The 19,456-nt window shown below is 39.8% G+C and overlaps 2 protein-coding genes across 2 annotated transcripts in view; both read left to right on the forward strand.

Moving 5' to 3' along the window:
* lrrcc1 (leucine rich repeat and coiled-coil centrosomal protein 1) overlaps positions 1-7,956 on the forward strand; it is a 21,749-nt gene extending 13,793 nt beyond the window's left edge. The window contains exons 14-19 of the mRNA XM_034886693.1: positions 2,047-2,221; positions 2,721-2,884; positions 3,162-3,370; positions 6,081-6,218; positions 7,181-7,316; positions 7,666-7,956. Coding sequence (XP_034742584.1) covers positions 2,047-2,221; positions 2,721-2,884; positions 3,162-3,370; positions 6,081-6,218; positions 7,181-7,316; positions 7,666-7,776 — 933 coding nt within the window. The 3' untranslated portion in view covers positions 7,777-7,956. The remainder of the gene's footprint in view (positions 1-2,046; positions 2,222-2,720; positions 2,885-3,161; positions 3,371-6,080; positions 6,219-7,180; positions 7,317-7,665) is intronic.
* The window catches only part of e2f5 (E2F transcription factor 5), a 19,560-nt gene extending 1,259 nt beyond the window's left edge, over positions 1-18,301 (forward strand). The window contains exons 2-9 of the mRNA XM_034886731.1: positions 8,651-8,889; positions 10,699-10,808; positions 11,141-11,302; positions 11,809-11,917; positions 12,835-13,147; positions 15,420-15,557; positions 16,734-16,772; positions 17,223-18,301. Of these exons, the coding sequence (XP_034742622.1) occupies positions 8,761-8,889; positions 10,699-10,808; positions 11,141-11,302; positions 11,809-11,917; positions 12,835-13,147; positions 15,420-15,557; positions 16,734-16,772; positions 17,223-17,299 (1,077 nt within the window). The 5' untranslated portion in view covers positions 8,651-8,760 and the 3' untranslated portion in view covers positions 17,300-18,301. The remainder of the gene's footprint in view (positions 1-8,650; positions 8,890-10,698; positions 10,809-11,140; positions 11,303-11,808; positions 11,918-12,834; positions 13,148-15,419; positions 15,558-16,733; positions 16,773-17,222) is intronic.
* The last annotated feature ends 1,155 nt before the right edge of the window (positions 18,302-19,456 follow it).

The following is a 19,456-nucleotide window of genomic DNA, read 5'->3' on the forward strand; positions in this document are numbered from 1 at the left end:
CATGTGATTGGCTGCTTAGAAATTAAGTGTTGACGAGCAGTTGGACAGGTGTACCTAATAAAGTGGCCGGTGAGTGTATATATCTCTATAGGATCCAATAGAGACGACCAGTTCTGGGCATCAGTGATTGCCTTTGGGAGAGTTTGAGACATCATGAATACTGAATTGTCCAGCTGCCTTTCCATCTGTCAGCCACGACACAGATGGTTTAGGTTAGATTAGATAGGTTAGATGCTAACTCCAAGGAGGCTTTGAGTGTGCTCTACCGCTCCATCCGTGACTTGCAAACTACACATCCAGAGGGTGTCTTCATTGTTGCTGGCGACTTTATAATGTATACATGATTTAATCAGGCCAACACAAAGACAGTTCTCCCCCATTTCGAACAGTATGTGAACTTTGCAACCCGAGGCTCAAACATACTAGACAGATTCTACACAAACATCAAGGCAGAATTCAAGGCAGCAGACCATCTCTCTGTAATGCTAATTCCTGCAGACAGGCCCCTGCTCACCAGAAAAAAAACTCACTGTAAAGCAAGGTGAGGGTCTGGCCTGCAGGGTCTGTGTCAGCATTACAGTACTGTTTTGAGTGCATGGACTGAAGACTGAACACACAAAAAGCAGCAGGCTCTGATAACATACAGAGATGGGTGCTGACCAGCTGGCTGCCGTCCTCACTGACACATTTAACGCCTCACTGACCCATGCTGTTGTCCCATCCTGTTTTTCAAGACTGCCACCATCATACCAGTGCCCAAAACCCCCACAATTTCATCACTCAAGGATTACCGCCCTGTCGCACTTACTCCCATCCTCATGAAGTGCTTCAAGAGGCTGGTGAAAGACCAAATCATCTCCAAACTCCCCCCCTCTTTTGATCCGCTAAAGTTTGCTTACTACTTCAACTGCTCCACAGAGGACGCCATCTCCTCCACACTCCATCTGAACCTGAAACACCTGGAGAAGAACAACATCCACGTGCGAGGCTGTTTCTGGATTTCAGCTTAGCATTCAACACAATCATCCCACAGCACCTGGTGAGAAAACTGCCCCCCCTTGGACTCAACACCCCCCTGTATAACTGGCTGCTGGATTTCCTCACAGAAAGACCCCAGTCTATGAGGGTTGGAAAAAACTCCTCCAGCATCATCTCCCTCAGCATTGGTTTCCCCCAGGGCTGCATACGCTGCACACTGTTCTTCACCCTGATGACCCATGTCTGCTGTGCGAAGTTCCGTACAAACACATAATTAAGTATGCGGATGACACGACAGTGGTGGGTCTCATCAGGGACAATAATGCACTGGCCTACAGAGAGGAGGTGAAACACCTGGTGGACTGGTGTGAAACAAACAATCTAATCCTGAATGTCAACAAATAAGATAGTCGTTGACTTCAGGAAAAATCAGCCAAATCACACCCCCCTCCCCATCAACAGCGCTGCTGTGGAACAGGTCAGCAGCATCAAATTTTCTGGGGGTGCAGATCATAGACACTTTGACCTGGTCCCTCCTCACCTCCGCTCAGGTAAAGAGAGCACAGCAGCGTCTGCACTTTCTGCGTCGGATGAGAAGAGCAAACCTCTCCCCTCCCATCCTCACCACTTTCTACTGAGGGACAATAGAGAGCATACTGACCACCTGCATCTCTGTCTGGTCTGGGGCCTGCACCGCCCCAGACTGGAAACATGTAGAGAGATTGGTGAGGACAGTGGAAAAAAAATCATCGGGACGGCACTTCCTTCCATCCATGAAACTGCTTGCAGACGCTGCCTGACCAGGGCTCAGTCAATCACTAAGGACCCCCCCCCCCCCCCCCCCAACCATGGACTGTTCTCCCTGCTGCCCTTTGGCAAGAGGTTCAGCAGCTTCAAATGCATTACAACCAGGTTCCACAAAAGCTTCATCCCCCCCGTCATTAGACTGATGAACTCACAATTATTGCTCAAATGTATATGTGAATGTGCGGTTGAATGACAGTAAAGTCTGTATAAGTCTATGACCGTTAATCATTAATACTGTCTCTCTGTCTTTCCCTCTGCCAGAGCCGGCTGCATTCCTTGGAAGCAGAGGTGGAGCAGGACCGACGTCTTGGCCTGCAGCTCGAATTGCTCAAGAAAGACAAGGCACGACTGTTGTCTCAGCTCACAGCTCAGGAGTCAGTGATCGACGGCCTCAGGGCAGAGAGGAGGATCTGGGGCCAGGAGCTTGCTCAGCAAGGTGAGAAACGTCCAACAGGGCACTTGTTGTCTACTTCAGATGAGCCTGTTAATGCATGGCACACATTGACAAGTTTTAGTTGTTTATTATCAACTTCTAGTACAAGTCTTCCCATATGTCTAGGTTATCATATTGGCCATAGGCAGAGCAAGTCCTAAATGTGTACTTTAGTATCTGAATTAAGGAGACATTAGCTGTTTGGTTTAGGACTGTATGTGCTGAGCTTTTTATTTAATTTGTATCAAGTAAAGCCTGTCATCTAGTGGTTATTTGGGAGAAACGCACTCTTACACACTTCAGGCAAGTTAATTGTACATTGTAAAAATGCCATGTACAAGGCAATAAAATGCACCACAACAAAATAGAAATCAAACTGATAAAAATAAACAAAAGAATCATAGATAATAGAATAGACCTTAAAGTAGTAAAAGTTAACATTAATTACTGCTATCATTAGAGATGAGATCCGATTTAAAATCAATGTTTTTCTCTGTGTTAGGAGCGTCTTTGGCTCAGGATCGTGGACGTCTGGAGGCTAGGATAGAAGTGTTGGGCGATGAACTGGAGACTCAGAAGAAACAGAGTGACAGGGACAACGATGCCCTAAAAATCAAAACCAAAATCATTGATGACCAGACAGAGACCATCCGCAAACTCAAAGAGGTAGTGGGATGTTTTGATTATTGAAATTAGTGTGTTGTTTAGAAAACAAAACAACAAAAAGAGCCCATCATACCAGAACCTGCCACTACTTCAAAGTTTAGTTGCATTTTACCTCGAGCCTTGTTTGTGTGTGTATGTATGTATACGTATTTAAATATATAGTTTGTGTTTATCTGTCTGCCTTTCCGTCTGCCTTTCCGTCTTTCTGTTTAATTCTGTTTTTAATCTAGACAAACTGAAGCCATTTCACGTTCTCCTATGCCTCCCTGCTGTTTAGGCCCTGCAGGAGCGCGATGATCAGATCCGTAGGCAGCGCGAGGAGGTTATTCAGGCTCAGAAGAGGTTCCAGCAGCAGCTGGAGGAGGAAACCGCTCGGCAGGCTGAGCTGAGGGAGCGGCTGGATCATCTGAGTCTACGCAAGGAGGAGCTGAAACAGCAGCTGGAGGACAGGGAGGCAGAGCTTGAGGAGATCAAAAGAGTTTACAGGCAAGCATTCTACCACAAACACACATCAACATACTAGATATAATGTTGATACACAAACATAGGAAAAAATTGACCTATTACATATTGTTTTTAGGTATTTTTTTTTTAATAGTTTTCATACATTTTGTGTTTTTAAATAATAATACATTTTATTTAAAGGTGCCTTTCTTGGCACTCAAGGACAGCATACAGGGTATTCATTCATTAAAAACAGCAACAAAATACTATACAACAAAAACACCAGAAAAGGTAGAGCATTAGACATTCAAGTGGAATAGGCAGTTTTTTTAAATGTGTTTTGAGTTAAGACTTGAAATGGGAGAATGAATCAATGTTTCTGAGTTGAGGTGGTAATAAGTTCCGGAGACGGGGAGCAGAGCGGCTGAATGCTCTGCTCCCCGTGGTGGTGAGACGGGCGAAGGGGACAGATAGGTGTATGGAGGAAGAGGATCTGAGGAAGCGGGAGGGAGTGGGACGCTGGATAAGATCAGACAAATATGGGGGGGCGAGGTTGTGGTTGGCCTTGAATGCAAACAGTAGGACTTTGAATTGGATACGGAACTGCACCGGGAGCCAGTGGAGCTGTTGGAGGACAGGAGTGATGTGGTGGATGGAGGGGGTTCGAGTTATGATGCGGGCAACTGAATTCTGGACCAGTTGAAGTTTATGGAGGGGTTTGTGAGTGAGACCGAAGAGGAGAGAGCTGCAGTAATCCAGACGAGAAGTGACGAGACTGTGGACAAGGATGGCGGCAGTGTGGGGGGTAAGGGAGGGGCGGAGGTGATGGAGGTGGAAGTAGGTGGAAGTAGGCAGACCGGGTAATGTTATTGATATGGAGTTGAAAGGATAGTGTGCTGTCGATGATGACACCCAGACTGTTAACCTTGGGAGAACGTGAGACGGAGCAATAGTTTCCTCAACAGTAAGAGAAAAACTGTCTGTTTTGGAAAGAGTAGATTTTGTGCCAATGAAGAGAACCTTGGTTTTATTATTGTTTAATTTGAGAAAGTTTTGTGTGAGCCAGGTTTTTATTTAAGAGATGCAATCTGGAAGGGAGGTGGGCAGGAGAGTGGACGAGGGTTTGGTGGAGAGGTAGTGCTGGGTGTCACTGGTGTAACAGTGGAAGGGAATGTTAAATTTGCTGCACTCGGGTTGATGAGGATGGTGAAATGGTACTAGGACATTAACAGATTGTAGTTTAGTAGTCATCAACTACTCCCCAAAAGTCCAAGAATACTCGAATATTTGAATAGTCCCCGATTTTTAATATTTATATTGTATCTATATATTAGTGCTGTCAGTTAAATGTGTTATTAACAGCCTTAACGCCAACCCATTTTAACTGCATCAGTTTTTTTTAATCACGAGATTAACGTTCTTTTTGGCCTAGCAAACTTTGTTTTTTTCCACATGCTGTTGCTAGTAACGTTAGAAAAACACCGGTACTTGCTAGATTGGAAACAAAACAACAGACACGCCGCACACACTTGTTTGGGCTTTTGAGCCAGCCAAAGAGTATTAATGTTACTTTTTGAGCGAATGACGAGTGCAAGACGCTGAAATGGATTCCAATAACATTCTGAATGGAAAGTTTACTTTTAAAAAGTTGCCAAATGGTTCCATTGACAAAACCAAAGTGATCTGTGTGTTTTGTCGCTGTGAACTGAGCTATCATCTTAGCTCGTCCAGTCTGAAATACCACTTGATGGCCAAGCACACAGCAGATGCGAATTGTCCGCCCCCTTGTCAAAGTATTTTTTTCAACTTTTTATTAATGTAGATTGTAGAGTGTTACATTGTGTGAGATTATTTGCTCCAAGTGAGAATGTTGCGTGTGAAATTGAACACTACAGTTGGGTATATGCCATCGTTGTTTTCAATAAAAAAACATTTGCACAAAGCAAGCCAATCCACTTTTCCATGTTCATAAGAGAATTAAACATGAGAGAAAAATAATAATGGGACAACAAGAAATGAAGGGAAATTTAGAATATATAAAAATTATTTACACACCCATGCTAAAGTTGATTTAAAAAGAGGAATTAAAAACCTTTTTGGAAATTCTTTTTCTTTTGGAAGTTGATTTTACTGCCTTAATTAACAAAAAAAAAAAAAAGGAAAATCCAACCTTTTAAGGACACCTATTTTCTTTGTGAAAGAATAATGTATCGTAAATTAATAAATGTTCTTCCTTGAAATACAGGGGGCCTGAGTATAGACACCCCTATGTTCAATTCCCATAGAAGAAGGCAGATTTTTAAAGGCCAGTTATTTCATGGATCAGGATACTATTCATCCTGATAAAGTTCCCTTGGCCTTTGGATTTAAACTAACCATCATCACATAACCGTCACCATACCTAGAGTTTGGCATGGTTTGATTTCAGTCAGCTTATTAGCTGGTTTGATTTGCATTGAGAGACAATCTTATGGAAATCTCTTGCTCTATGTATGGTTAAAAAAAATGGTGTGTAAACTTTCTCAAGCCACTGTATAGAAAACCGGCATGGTATGATGTAATTATGAGCCGAGTGATAGATATGACAAAAAATACGGGAAAGCATAAAAGGTCTCCTTTAATAGGAATAACTGATGATGTCATATTGGTTAGAGTACAGATCTCTACAGCTGATGGCCTGAGACCGCTCCCCCTAATGTCTACTTTTTACATCAATTTCTCCACTATCATTATATTGTATTTTTTCTACTAGTGACTCCAGTAAGAAGTGGCAGGCGAAGGCAGACATGCTCACTCGTCTGGAGAACCAGGTGAAGCGCATGAAGGAGAACTTTGATTCCAAGGAACGCGTGCTGCTGGAAGAAAGAGATAAAGCAACAGAAGCACACAAGTATGATACAACATCACATAAGAGCAAAAATTTCCCTTTAAAATTCTTCAGAAATCCGCTGTTTTCTGTTATGTTTTGGGCCTGTGTATAGTTATCAAGTCATGTCTTATTCCCCATAAAACGTATATAGTGGCTGTATTTGCTTGTTTTCTATTAAGTTTAAAACAACTTGTTTTCACAGCGTAGGCACAGTTTTGTAGATGCTGTGATTATCCTGCATAAAGTCAGTCACAAGAAAGCAGAAGAAGAAACTCTATATTTCCATAACAACCACAATGTGCACACGGTTGTCAAATCATTGTGCTGGGGACAGGTGGAGGCTGCTCTGCAGCTTTCTTTAATCCTGAAGGTTTTCTATGTCAAGAAATCTGGTACAATGCTTTTCCTCAATAGCCTAAAAGGAAAATACAGTAGGTCTTCCTCTGAAATGTTTTAGGGCAGAAATGACTATTGGGTTCAATACACGGCTCTTCTATCTTTTTTCTAAATACAAAAGCTAGAGAACTCTGAAGACTCATAATTGTGGTGTGGTCAAATCATAATCATGCATTGAGACAGAAGCAATTAGTGACACAATTTAATAAAATATTAGTTTATGTCACATGGGTGTAATTGTTATTTTTTTTCTTATTAACAATATGCCAGCATTTGAGTGCCTTAACTGTTACAGTAAGAATGGCCAATGAGTCACTATCACACACATTTTCAAAATAAATGAAATAAGTTATTTTTGGCATTTTTGTTTTGTTTTCCCTGTTGTATCAAAAATATACCGAACTGTGACCCCAAAACTCCTCTACATACTGAACCGTGAATTGTTTTGCACGGTTACAACACTAATCTCAGTGCTTCATTTCTGGGGCCGTCAACCTAAAAAAATGCTCATTATACCTGAAGCAGTTAGGACTGTATCCTCCACGTGCCTTAACATTCTTTTTAATTGGTTGTTGTTGCTCTTGCAGAGCTGCAGTAGAGAAGTTACACTGTGTGGATGATGCATTTCGTCGACAGCTAGAGTCTGGCCAGGCTGCCCATCAAGCTGAGCTGCTTCAACTAGCGAATGAGAAGCAGAAACGTATTGAACAAGCCAATCAGAAGGTAAAATATATACACTACTAACTTTCTCCAGGTTGGAAAGCAAGGACAGGTGCTTTGGGCCAGTGTGTTCATATGTGATAATTATAAACAAAAGCCCTTAAAGTCTAGCCCCTTAACTGTGACGTTAATTAAGGTTAAATCAGTTTATGATTGAGGGTTCCTATTAAAATAGTATTTATATTTGTTTTACCTGCTTCATCTCTCTCTGTGTGTGTGTGTGTGTGTGTGTGTGTGTGTGTGTGTGTGTGTGTGTGTGTGTGTGTGTGTGTGTGTGTGTGTGTGTGTGTGTGTGTGTGTGTGTGTGTGTGTGTGTGTGTGTGTGTGTGTGTGTGTGTGTGTGTGTCCTCAGGTATTTGAAGTGGAGGAAGAGATGCGTCAGCTCCTGGAGGAGACTGAAACTAACAAGCGAATCATGGAGGAGAAAATGAAACGTCTCACAAGTGTACTAAAAGACTTTTAAGTTTTAACACAAGGTTATACGATTTTTGCAACTATGGCAACGTATGAATTAAAAATTGGAGGAACATTTTATTTTTTAAATGAATCCATTTACCTCTTATTTTTTTATTGATGTTTTATGTTAAGTTATTGTTGTATTTTAGTGTATCATGATTTATATAATAAATTTCTCTTGAGCATATGTTTTTCTTTTCTTTAAATTATAAATACCAAATTTAATATACAAGATGAGACTGCAGGGTTCAGTGGTAAATAATAATAAAAATAAAACTTTATTTTTATTCAGTATATCCAACAATGTGAATATAAAAAAAAAACACAAAAAGGTAGATTCAAGAAAAATGGTTTAAAACAAGAAATTAATGAAATCATTAGTTTGTTTAGGTAATTGTACACGGTGTCTATTGTGTTATTTATGAAGACAATAAATTGTGAACACTTGGGAATGGACAGATGTACCTCAGTTTAAATTGTATGAAATATATGGTACAATGAATCTGTTAAGAGGAATCTCATCTTCAACAGTCAAACAAGCATCAGTGACACAATAATTGACTAAAATGTTATGTTTTGGAAGCTTAATATGGAATACTAAGTAGTGTAAGTAAGAAATGATAACTATGATAGTAAACTTACTCTTTCTTTAGCTCTAAATTTTGACTTCCCTTACAATGACTAACAATTCCTTTTTTTACAAGTCTTTCCTCTGTCAGCACCGAAGGATCAGCAAGATCATGTTGTCTGTCCGGTTAAAAAGAGGGGGGCGGGGTCAAAGTATTGTTGGGCCGGGGGGGGGCACCATCGAGGGCAAGAGCAAGACGAAGGGTTGCCGCGGCAACTGTAACCTAACGTAACGTTCATTTAAAACCCAACAGGTAACAGAGACGTAGCTAGCTAGCTAACGTTTGAGAGAAATGTTCGTTATTTGTAGTTAAACATAGACGGCTCACGCAAAATAAGCAGGACCCTCTTTTATAGAAAGAAGATGGATTTTGAGACAAGGGAGACTGCACGCACGACACCGAGTCGCCACGAGAAAAGTTTGGGGCTCCTCACCATGAAGTTTGTCAGTCTGCTTCAAGAAGCGAAGGATGGCGTCCTTGATTTGAAAGTGGTGGGTAAAACGGCAAGAGCAGGCTGCTCAGTGTTGCTGTTGGTGGGGGGAATTTATCGGTGTTCTTTAGTGCCACCTTGGGAACAAAGGGCTGTCAGTCACCAACGGGGCCAGTCAGGTGCATTGATTTGCCTAGCTAACAGGTGGACTAGCCGCCATTAACGTTAGCGTTACCTCCTCGTTTGTGGGTTCAATAACACGAACTCACAAGCAGTTGAGAGTGGTTATGTTGACATTACCAGGTAACAGGGGTGTGTGTAGCTACCTAACTTTAACAGTTTGTACATTTAATGGCAGTAAACAACTTTATACTGTTAACAGTGACGCTAGGGGTACCAAAAATGTTTTTTTCGGATTATTGATCTCCCCTCTAAAGAACAAAACGAGCCTCAAATCTTGAGGCAGTCCCGTTAAACTCAATGTTAATTATAATCGGGTAAGTGTATTATGGATGTATTAAGAGAACATGTATGATGGAACCTTTTTTAAATTAACCCGAATAAAAGTAGCCCAATCAAATCAGATTGACATGGGATTGCTAATGTTAAAGCTGTGGTGGGCACTTTTTTGGCGTCGTTTGCAAAACATCCATTCATCATATTGTAATTCAAGTAGTCTGAAAGAAAACTAGACTTTAGGCTTTAGATAATGAAAAAGAGGGGAAAGCCCACGGCAGCTCAAATTCACTCTCTTGAAAACCCCTTTTAATGGCCTGTGAAGTTCCCCAGAAATTTGGGAAACGACTACTATATATAACCACTTCAATACACCATTTTTGTCAACAGTTTGGCACCAGTCTGAGCTGTCCAGCACAGTGGGTCAGCTGGGTCCTAGTCTTTTTGGATCTTAACACCACAATACAAAACGACCTTACACTGAACCAGTGTCACCATTTGCATAGATCTATGGGTTATTACAAGGGTAACCAATGAGTGATGCATTACCTAGAAAAGGTACAACTATCAAAATTCACATATGGGGGAAAAAATGTTAAGATTAAGAGGAATGTCTTAAAATAAAAGAAGAAATGTTATTGTGTGTGTTTTTCTGATTAGCTACGGTTATCTTTAAGATTTATTTTATGAGCCTCTGGGAGGTTCAGACCCCTAACATTGGGAACCTGTGGTGTAGCACCATCTTCTTTTTAAGTCATTGTGCCAGTTAGCTGCTACGATTAGTCATTGACAGAAAAATGAATTGGGCAATATTTAGAAAATAGATTTATCATTTTGAGTTTATATATATATATATATATATATATATACACATACACACACACACACACTAACTATACCTCCTAAAGATGTCCTTCCTATCATCTCTCAAATCAGTTTTCCTCTGGCTGTCTGCTATCAGCTAACAGTGAATGGTCAAGGTTTTTTGAAAGACTTTGTTGTACCATCTACAAGCTGACCTAAGTGTTAAGACTTGTGGATATATCTTTGCCAGACCTACCTGAAGTGTCTTATACAAATGTACCATCTTTTCATAAATAGTTTTCCCTCCCTTCTTACGCGCCAAAGCTGGGTAATGTTTACACAGTAGCCCCTTTCCCTCCTCCTTCTTCCTCTTCTGTTGTATAACTGTCAAGGGGTTTTATTTTCTTTGTGCAGCTTAATTTGCCAAATCCTTCATCTGTTGGCTTTATTCAAGCCTTTCTTTCATATCTCAAGAAATGTTTGCCAAAGAAATTTGGGGTTTCCCGTCAAAGCCTGGTCAAAGTGTTTGTAATGTATCTTGTCAACAAGCACTCATATTAAGCTGCCACTCAGCAAGCACTTTTATGGAAATATCTGTCTTAATTTACAGGCTGCAGACAGCTTGGCAGTGAAACAGAAGAGGAGGATTTATGACATCACCAACGTACTGGAAGGAGTGGGGTTAATCGAGAAGAAAAACAAGAACATAATCCAGTGGAGGTGTGAAAAAACTGTATATATTTTAAAATACGTAAAATATTTACTTTCCTATGAAAAGTAAATGCCTTCAATGTCTTTGAACTTGTGAATGTTGTCAGTGTGAAACGTCTTAGCACTTTCTATGCTGCTGTATATGAAAAGTAGCATCTTTTTTTTACTCACCTTAGGCTTAGCAGCTGATGAATTCAGACAAGTTCACGCTTTTAGCAGCCTAACTTAATTTCGACACAGCTGTTAACATGCCAAAATGGGGTAAAACATTGCTAGTATACATCATGGGTTCATATATCATGCTTTCCTCTCTGAAGATCTTTTATTTTCCTTGTGTCCAGGGGAGAGAACTCTGGCAGCCAAACTCAGGAGGTGCTGGAGCGCGTGAAGGTTTTAAAGGGCCAAATCTCTGAGCTTGAAGCCCAGGAGAAAGAGCTGGACAACCAAAAGACATGGCTAGAGGAGAACATCAAACACCTGAACCACAGTCCCCTCACCAGCACATATCCTTTTTAATGCTATTTATTATGAAATGGAAATGTTTAGCTTGTACCTATAACTAGACCTAAGTATGTACCTAAGGTTGTTCCATTTTTGTTTTGTTTTTCGTTTCTTCACTCTTTAATATTGAGTACACAAACTGCATTAAAATGTTTAGGGAAGTTAAAAGTGGATACACCACCATTCCTCCAAAAAGCAACCAAATGTTGGACCAAACAAATTTGAGTGTTTTAAACATTTACTACTGATGTTTCACATTTGATTCCATTGATCTTGCTTCTTTTGGTCTCACAAATCTCTACTTAATATTTCTTAACATTGTTTGCCTATTGAAAACCGAAATGCTATAAAGTGAGGATTATTAATATAATTGCTATTGTCAGTCTCTTGTGAAATCCCAGCCAGGCTAATCCTGACATACAATGCTCACAGTCTTGTTTCTCATGTTTATTGGCTCCATTTTCCTCCCATAAGTAATCCTGCTCATGTTTCCTTAACACCTCTCCACTTATAAATTTGTCACACATGAAGACATCTGCAATGCCTTCAAAGGGGACACTCTGCTTGCTGTCGTGGCTCCGGCTGGGACTCAGTTGGAGGTCCCGCTACCTGAAACGGTTGGTCTCTTCTTACAAGATTGTTTGATTGGGATAAATGGACTTTTGTTGTGTACCATGTTATGATTAATAGTCACTAGACAGGAATTAATCCTATTTATTCCAACCACATGTAGCCTGTTCTAAAAGCAGGCTAATGCAATAATACCCTTCTTGTGGCATGTGATGTCTAACTGGAAATAGAAAACGATAGAGCTAAATAGAGACTAAACTTCAGTGAGACACTACAGAGGGGCTGTTCTTCAGCTTAGATTCATAAACATCCTAGCCTAATTGACTGTTCTCATCTGTGAAGATATTTAACTTGCAGCCACTTGGGAGAAGCGGAAAACAGTTGTGATCGAAACACATCATCACCTTTTTGGTTGATTTGGTGCAGATGTTGGCAAATGGTTGCCCAATTTAAATATCAACAGACACAGAGTAATATTAGGCTTCACTTGGGGTCATGTTACTACCCACCTGATGAATGTGAATCAATATTCACTCTCTTTTAACTAATGTTTTGGTCTCTTAACTCCTGAGAGAAATATCCGTCTCTTCAGCTGATAAAAATGGTCTAGTGTGTTCACCAGCTAGTTGCTAATGTTGTCCGTCTGCCGTTTGGTGCTGAGCAGGTAGTGCACAGTGGGGTTTTTACAGCTTTTTTGCACAGCTGCGGCTAATGTCAGTGTAGGTGCGAAGAGAGTGGTGGAAGGGAACCAATAGTACAATTATAGCCATAAACTAAAAAAAATACCTTTAAAGATTCTATGATGCGATAGGAAAACCTGCTACATTGTCTGATATATTCCAGTGGGTTTGTCACTACAAGCATCCCTTCACATATAAATAGGCATTTGATCTATTGTAAATAAAACAATTGATTATATCTACTGTCATAATGACACAAGTATCTCCACACTGTTGCTCTTTAGGGCCAGAGTGGTCAGAAGTACCAGGTGAACATGCGCAGCCACTCAGCTCCCATCCAGGTCATGCTCATCAACAGGGATTCAGACTCCACTATACCTGTGGTCTTCTCTGTGCCACCCACTGACGACATCTGTCCAATGCCAACTCCACCCAGCACCCCCGCCAGCCTGCAGAGGTTTCCTCTCTCCACGTCCGTGTACTCCAACACTACCTCCTCTTACTGCAGCCAGGACTCTGTTGAATCAGACCACCAGATGGTGCTGCCGGAACATGAAGTACTGACACCATCATCCACTCCTCCTGATGTGCAGATGGGTAAGCACAAGGACTTTTAGGATTTTAACGCTTATAAAGTTATTCTAGAAAACCCTCACACGCGATTGTCACTGACTTTTAATGGCTTTTCTTAGGTTGCAGTGAGTAAACTTTGACAGTTTTATATTTTTTGCAGAAACACATATTATACATACAGTAGAAGCTTAATAACCGAAAGGAATCAATGAAAATAGCCAGCCACAGGTTCAATAGCTTATAACAATTAATAAAATATTAGTCAGGGTTAACCTTTTTAGTTTAGTTAATGTCTGAATGTCTGAAAAGCCTCACATGAAATGAATCCTTTACACATTGAATAAACAGTGGCCTATACAGAGAAGCTAGCTTTGCAATAACCCCAAAGTACTGTTACACTGGCAGTTTCATTTTTCTTTCTCAAATCCTTCCGCCATGACCCAGCAGACATCCTACACCCCATAAGTCCAGTAATTAGTTATCACTTTTGTTTCGTTGTCATATCATGAAATAGTGTTGGATGGCCACAGAAATACTGAGAGTAAAATTTTGTGCCTTCAATGATGACTAAATATGGGCAGAGACACTTTTTCAAACATCTGATGTATTCAAAGACATGACTGTGTCCAATAACTGAAAGTATTGCGTTGCTGAGTTGTTAGGAAATCAAATCCTGATGACAAACGGTAAGCAAACGTTGCCATTGTGAAACAAATGCTGACTCAGAAATATCGGATGTCAGCTTGTCCTGATATGCAAGGACATGTCAGTCTTACATCTATAACACTATGTCATCATAATATAACTGACACTGTGTCAGTCGTGACGGCTTACTTATCCCAAGCAAATATAAAGTTGAAGTTGATTTTCATTATGCAGTTAAAATAAGCCCCAACGAATGGTTGTCTGGACCATTAGAAAAAAAACTCTTAAATCTTATTTTATAGAAAATGGTCAATAGTGGGACATGTACTAACACAAGTAAAACCACAGGTGTTCTCATTTGAGTGACTATTTTATTTATCAAGTACAACAGATATGGCAGCAAAGGCCAAGCCATTAGAATGATATTTAAACTTCGTAAACCCAACGTTTGGAATGCCTAAAATCCTTCCTCTGTTAGTCGGAATGTAGAACATTTAAGAAAATGTAATGAGGGAGGGTTAAAACCTTCTTTTAAAGGCCTTTTTCTACATCAGCCTTAACTTGTGAATGTTCTGTATAATTTCTTCTGGATAAAAGGATCTAGTTTGGCAGCTCATGAACAGGTAAGGTTTCTATAAACCCTCCACAACAGTTGTATTGGTAAGAAAGTAACAACAGGTAGAGAATTTAGAAAGGACATGCTGTTCTTGCATACAGTATGGAACTTATGTAGAATCATTCATCCAGAATTTGAAGCCTTGCCGTTTCTGATTTGATCTTGGCATGCTATCTACTTGCATGAACAATGAAAATGATGAGGCAGATTTGCTGCACTGTAACAGGTGGAAGAGACGTGTATGTGGCACCTTGCGTTGCCCTGTTTCCGTAAGCCAACCGGATGGACAGACTGCATTTCCATCGACAAACTTGCATCCTAACAGAGCCAAGTAAAAATAGCAAGATGTGTAGACAGTGGAGAGGGTTATGTGTGGGACTACTCCCTGGAGTCTTTTTGCTTGGTTAAGCTACCTGCTGCTGGCTTAATATTTACTGGACAGATGTTAGTGTGGTATCAATCTTCTCATCTGACTCTTGGTTAATTACAGATCTATCTGTAAGGGTATTAATCTCACATGTAAAATAATATGCACCATATTTATTTTTTGATCACATTGTTTTTTTCATTATTGTTGTAAGTTTATTGGTTTTGGAACATTTGATATTGCAAAAACATAATGTGGAGAGGCTGAAAACTTTGGATTTGTGATATTTTGCCAAACAAATGTTATTGTGATGTAAAGGGAAATGTCTGTTGTGGCAACACATAATGCTGTACTTATTATGCATGTGTTGCCAGTATACCGTTAGGAACTGTTCAGAACTACTTTTACTTACTTATTTTCCATAGAAAAACTCAAGTCCTTTATGGATAGCGCTGCCCAGACCCTCGTGGACTTGACCAGTCCAGAGGGTTCATTTGAACACAGCTGATTGTTGAGGTTGTCTCCTTCGCAGTGCTTCACATCCTCTTCCAATAACTCTACGTCCAGATAACTAAACCTGTAATGTTGCAGGTTTCATTTTCCACAAGGTGCTTTGCTGTAGAGCATTGTTGTAAGTATTGTTGTTGCACTTCTAATGCTCCCTGCAGACTGTCCCAGTCAGTCAGCAGCAGCGTTGGAGCAGCAGCAGATGGACCTGGCAGGCCCCGAGTTCCAGTCTGTACTGGACATGAGCAGCCTGCTGAAGCTCAACGCTGCTGGATACCACATGAAGGAAGACAGAGAGGGTAAGGCACAGGAATGTGAACACAGCTATACTGTTCACTCTGCTATTGCATCCAGCAGTGAAGCTCAGGGGCAATTTAATGTCTGCTTCACATTAGTTTCAGTTATAGTTCTGTAACTACTTTAAGCTCTAAGCTTGTCGTTATTCCGTTTTTTGCTCAAATGCAGCCTGTTATTAATATGAACTACACTATTCAGGTGTATACATTGTCAGTGCCACTATAAACATGTGGTTGTTGTTACACGTTCTGTCCACTAGAGAGACTTCCAACATTAGCCTGGCCTTGAAGGGGACCTATGTCTTGGTACATTGGATTTCCAGCACGACGGTCCCTGTTTACATTATATTTCACCACGAGAACACAGCGACAAACACAAATCCACAGAGAACTCTGTAATAAAACACAATTTACCAGTGTGGTGAAGTGGCTTTGTTGTAAATGTTAACAGTGCTTGGTTAGCACAATGACATAATGTTAGAAAGCACAGCCGAAACCATTTGTCAAAAAATAAAGCAAAAAGATTTTAGCCACGATGCTAGCGGCATTGATAACTAAGCCAAACGGTGCTATCCCTGCTATTTAATTGATTTATGAGCAACATGTTTCTTGCAGATTGTCCTGTTACTGAGAATGCAGCTGCCATGTTAGTCAAGCTGCCAATGGAAGAATATGGTTCAGGCACATAGGAACTGCAAACTGTGTTTTTTTTTGTCGACAAAACGAACGTTGTCATACAGTAACTCACTGGAAATCATGAATGCTTCCACACAATTGACTTCAGTGAAAGAGGAGGGGTTCAAGTTCTGTAAATGGGTCTCCTGCAGTGGCCATGCTATCTTTTGACTGACTGTAGCTTAGTTTGAGTAGGTTGACTCGCAGCACTTCAACACGTGTTTTTTTCAGCTTGGCAAGCCTACCGGACGTGACATGAGGGTGTGGCGGCACCGACGATTCCATTTTTTTGATTTTAAGTTTGAGATCGTGACATAATTCGGTGGATATTGAATTAAAATTGAAATCGTGACATCCTGAGTTAGGAATTATTGTTACATAGTGTTTTATGTAAAGCATTTTGAATTGCTGGGATGTGAAAAGTACTATATAAATATGCTGCCTTTCCTTTACCAGTGAATGTTTACTGTGAAATAGAAACAGATTTTTTGAATTCTCTTGTAGGAGCTGTTGACCTGATTGATGAGCTAATGTCCAGTGATGGTAAGTATCTCAAAACCTTAACTGACTTTATAAATGAATAATTATGTCAACAAGTATTTGCAATTACAGTATATTTAAAAGGATAGTCAACAAAAAATGTCTACAGCCATGCTAGCACCTTTGTGAGATTAAACTTAGACAAAGCAGTGATTTTAGTTTAATGCTAGGTAACATGCTCACACTGTTAAAATGCTGATAATAAGTAGGTGTAATGTTTACCATGTTCAATTTACACACTTAGTTTAGTGTGTTTAGCATTCTAAATAAGCACTAAATGAAGTACTGTTGAGGTTGATGAGGTTGAGGAATGTCATTAGTTTTGCAGATATATGATCATAAACTAAAATATTGGAATCAAAGCTTTGATCACCAAAGTCAGTTTCGCCTCCTCTCAGCACCGTCAATGTCTATGATATATTGTCTTATCGATGCTCCTCTCTCCTCACGCAGGAATAGACTATAGCTTCAACTTGGACGACAGTGAGGGTGTGTGTGATCTGTTTGATGTGCAGATTCTCAATTACTGATGGCTGACAGCACCTCTACAATCTTTTTTTGTCCCTGAGGACGCTTCAAAGATGCTTTTTCCCATTTTGATTAAAATTGCACAGCTGATACTTAAACATACTATTGTCAACTTGAAAAACAACAACCTTTACACACACATTTAGACTTCTAAGCTCTGTGCCGAGAACTTCAGTTGTGCCCAGTTGCCCTCAGCCAACGCTAAACAAAGTGCCTAGATTTATTTACCATGAGATAATTATGAAGCCAAGAGCCATTATGTGTCCACTTGAATAGTAACTGGGTAAATTTCTACAACATTCCAGAGAAATGAGTTGCCTTTAGTGGAGGAACGCCTTCAGCCTCCTACTGCACTTTTGCATGGATCTTTTTTTTTGTATTATTCCACATTCAGTGGAAACCCTGAGACTTGACAACTGCTTTACTTTCTGTTAATGAACAGTTGGGATTGTGAGAGTGTTTGCCTTTAGTTGATATTCATAGTAACGATTCAGTATTTACTTCTTTCCAACGTTTGATACAGGGTTGATGATTCAGTCGTATGTAAGTAAGTAACTGTCTGTATATGGAAAGGATATTGTGTGAAAACCTACCCAATACCATAGTTATATTTGATAAAATGGCATATTGTATTTAATGAGTGAATGTTTTGGTTACATTTTGTAACCTTGTTCTCATGTGAAAATGCCATAAAGATTTATTTTCTAAATTATTGGGACACTGCCATTTTAGGCCGCTATTTTTTATAAGCCTTTTGTATGATTAATCTAGAATTTGAATAACGTTTTTTATTTCATTTAACCAAATATTATTCTTGGTTGTAGTTTGTTGAAAGTGAAGCTGTTTGACAGCTTAATTGTGATAAGAAGTGAATGAGCCTGATTTCTGATCTGAAATATCAGATGTTAAGGGGCAATTTTCTTTTGATTACAAGAAGTCATGTTATTTGAGACATTTTATTTGCAAATTTTTGAAAGTTTTTCAATAAATGCATGTATTCTCAATTTACAAACCTTTTAATTGTTTGATTTAAAAATATAAAATAAGAGAAGGAAAACAATCTCCAATTTTTTCGTTCTTTGTTTGTTTGGGAGTTGGTGAGTTCTTAAACCATACAGAAAACATCTGTATGGTTTAAGAACTCAACAGCTCCCAAACAAACCCACATTATCTCACAAGCTGATCCCCAGGTTGAAACACTTTTTTGGCTGAGGGAAATGTTTTGTTTTGTTAGCAGATGGCAAACCTCAGATGGTTTCCACATGAAGCACAAATGCCAGAGCATGACCTGCAGCATCACTTGATTTGTACCAGCTGGGCTTCAGGAAGTAAACAAAGAAAAACATTTTTAAAAAGGATCTTGTTTCTGAAGATCTTGAATGTGAAATTAACTTTAAGTTAACACTCAATGTGTTTACAAGATGACAAACCACAGCATGTTTGTGTCTAACAGGAAAAATAACCGAGATGTGAACTATTTAAACTATCTTTTGCTGTGTTTATGTCTCATTTACTATTGGTTTTTATTTGCTTAGAGTAACGAGCCCCTCAGTCAGTAACCCCTGAACCTTTATCTGCTAAGGCATGCAATGAATTAGCTCCAATCTTTATCGTCAAAATTCAGCAAATTAGACAAGCTGGCAGTTCCTCCACATCAGGTGTTAGGTCTGTGTTGTCCACTTAAAACCAATCCAATAAGCATGATTTGATCCTATCAGCTATAAGAAGAAATTATGCATCATCTGAATTCCTCCTGGTGCTGCCTTGATTTTCTACCTTCAGGCTTTCTCAAAAAGGTATCTAGCTGCATAGCATCAGATATTCTGCAATAGCCACTCCAAAGAGTCACCTAGGCAACCATTGCAGGCACATATTGGACCCCCCCATTTTTAAGTAAAATCCTTGAAAAAGGCTGTTTTTCAACAGCTTAACACCCTCTTGGTCCTAAACAACTGTTTTGATGCTTTCCAGTCAGTGTTTCCTTGCCCTGTGAACTCTATATACAGCAAATTTAATTATAAAATTAATTTAAATTATGGAAAAGAACAAAAATAGGTTAACATAGTAACCAGACAGATTTATGTAAAAGGGACTATTGTCCAGTACAAGCACCGAGTAGGCATGATTGCATGTGCCAGAATTTTCTCAAAGATAAAACA

The sequence above is a fragment of the Etheostoma cragini genome, chromosome 12 (assembly GCF_013103735.1).
Source record: "Etheostoma cragini isolate CJK2018 chromosome 12, CSU_Ecrag_1.0, whole genome shotgun sequence".
NCBI lineage: Eukaryota > Metazoa > Chordata > Actinopteri > Perciformes > Percidae > Etheostoma > Etheostoma cragini.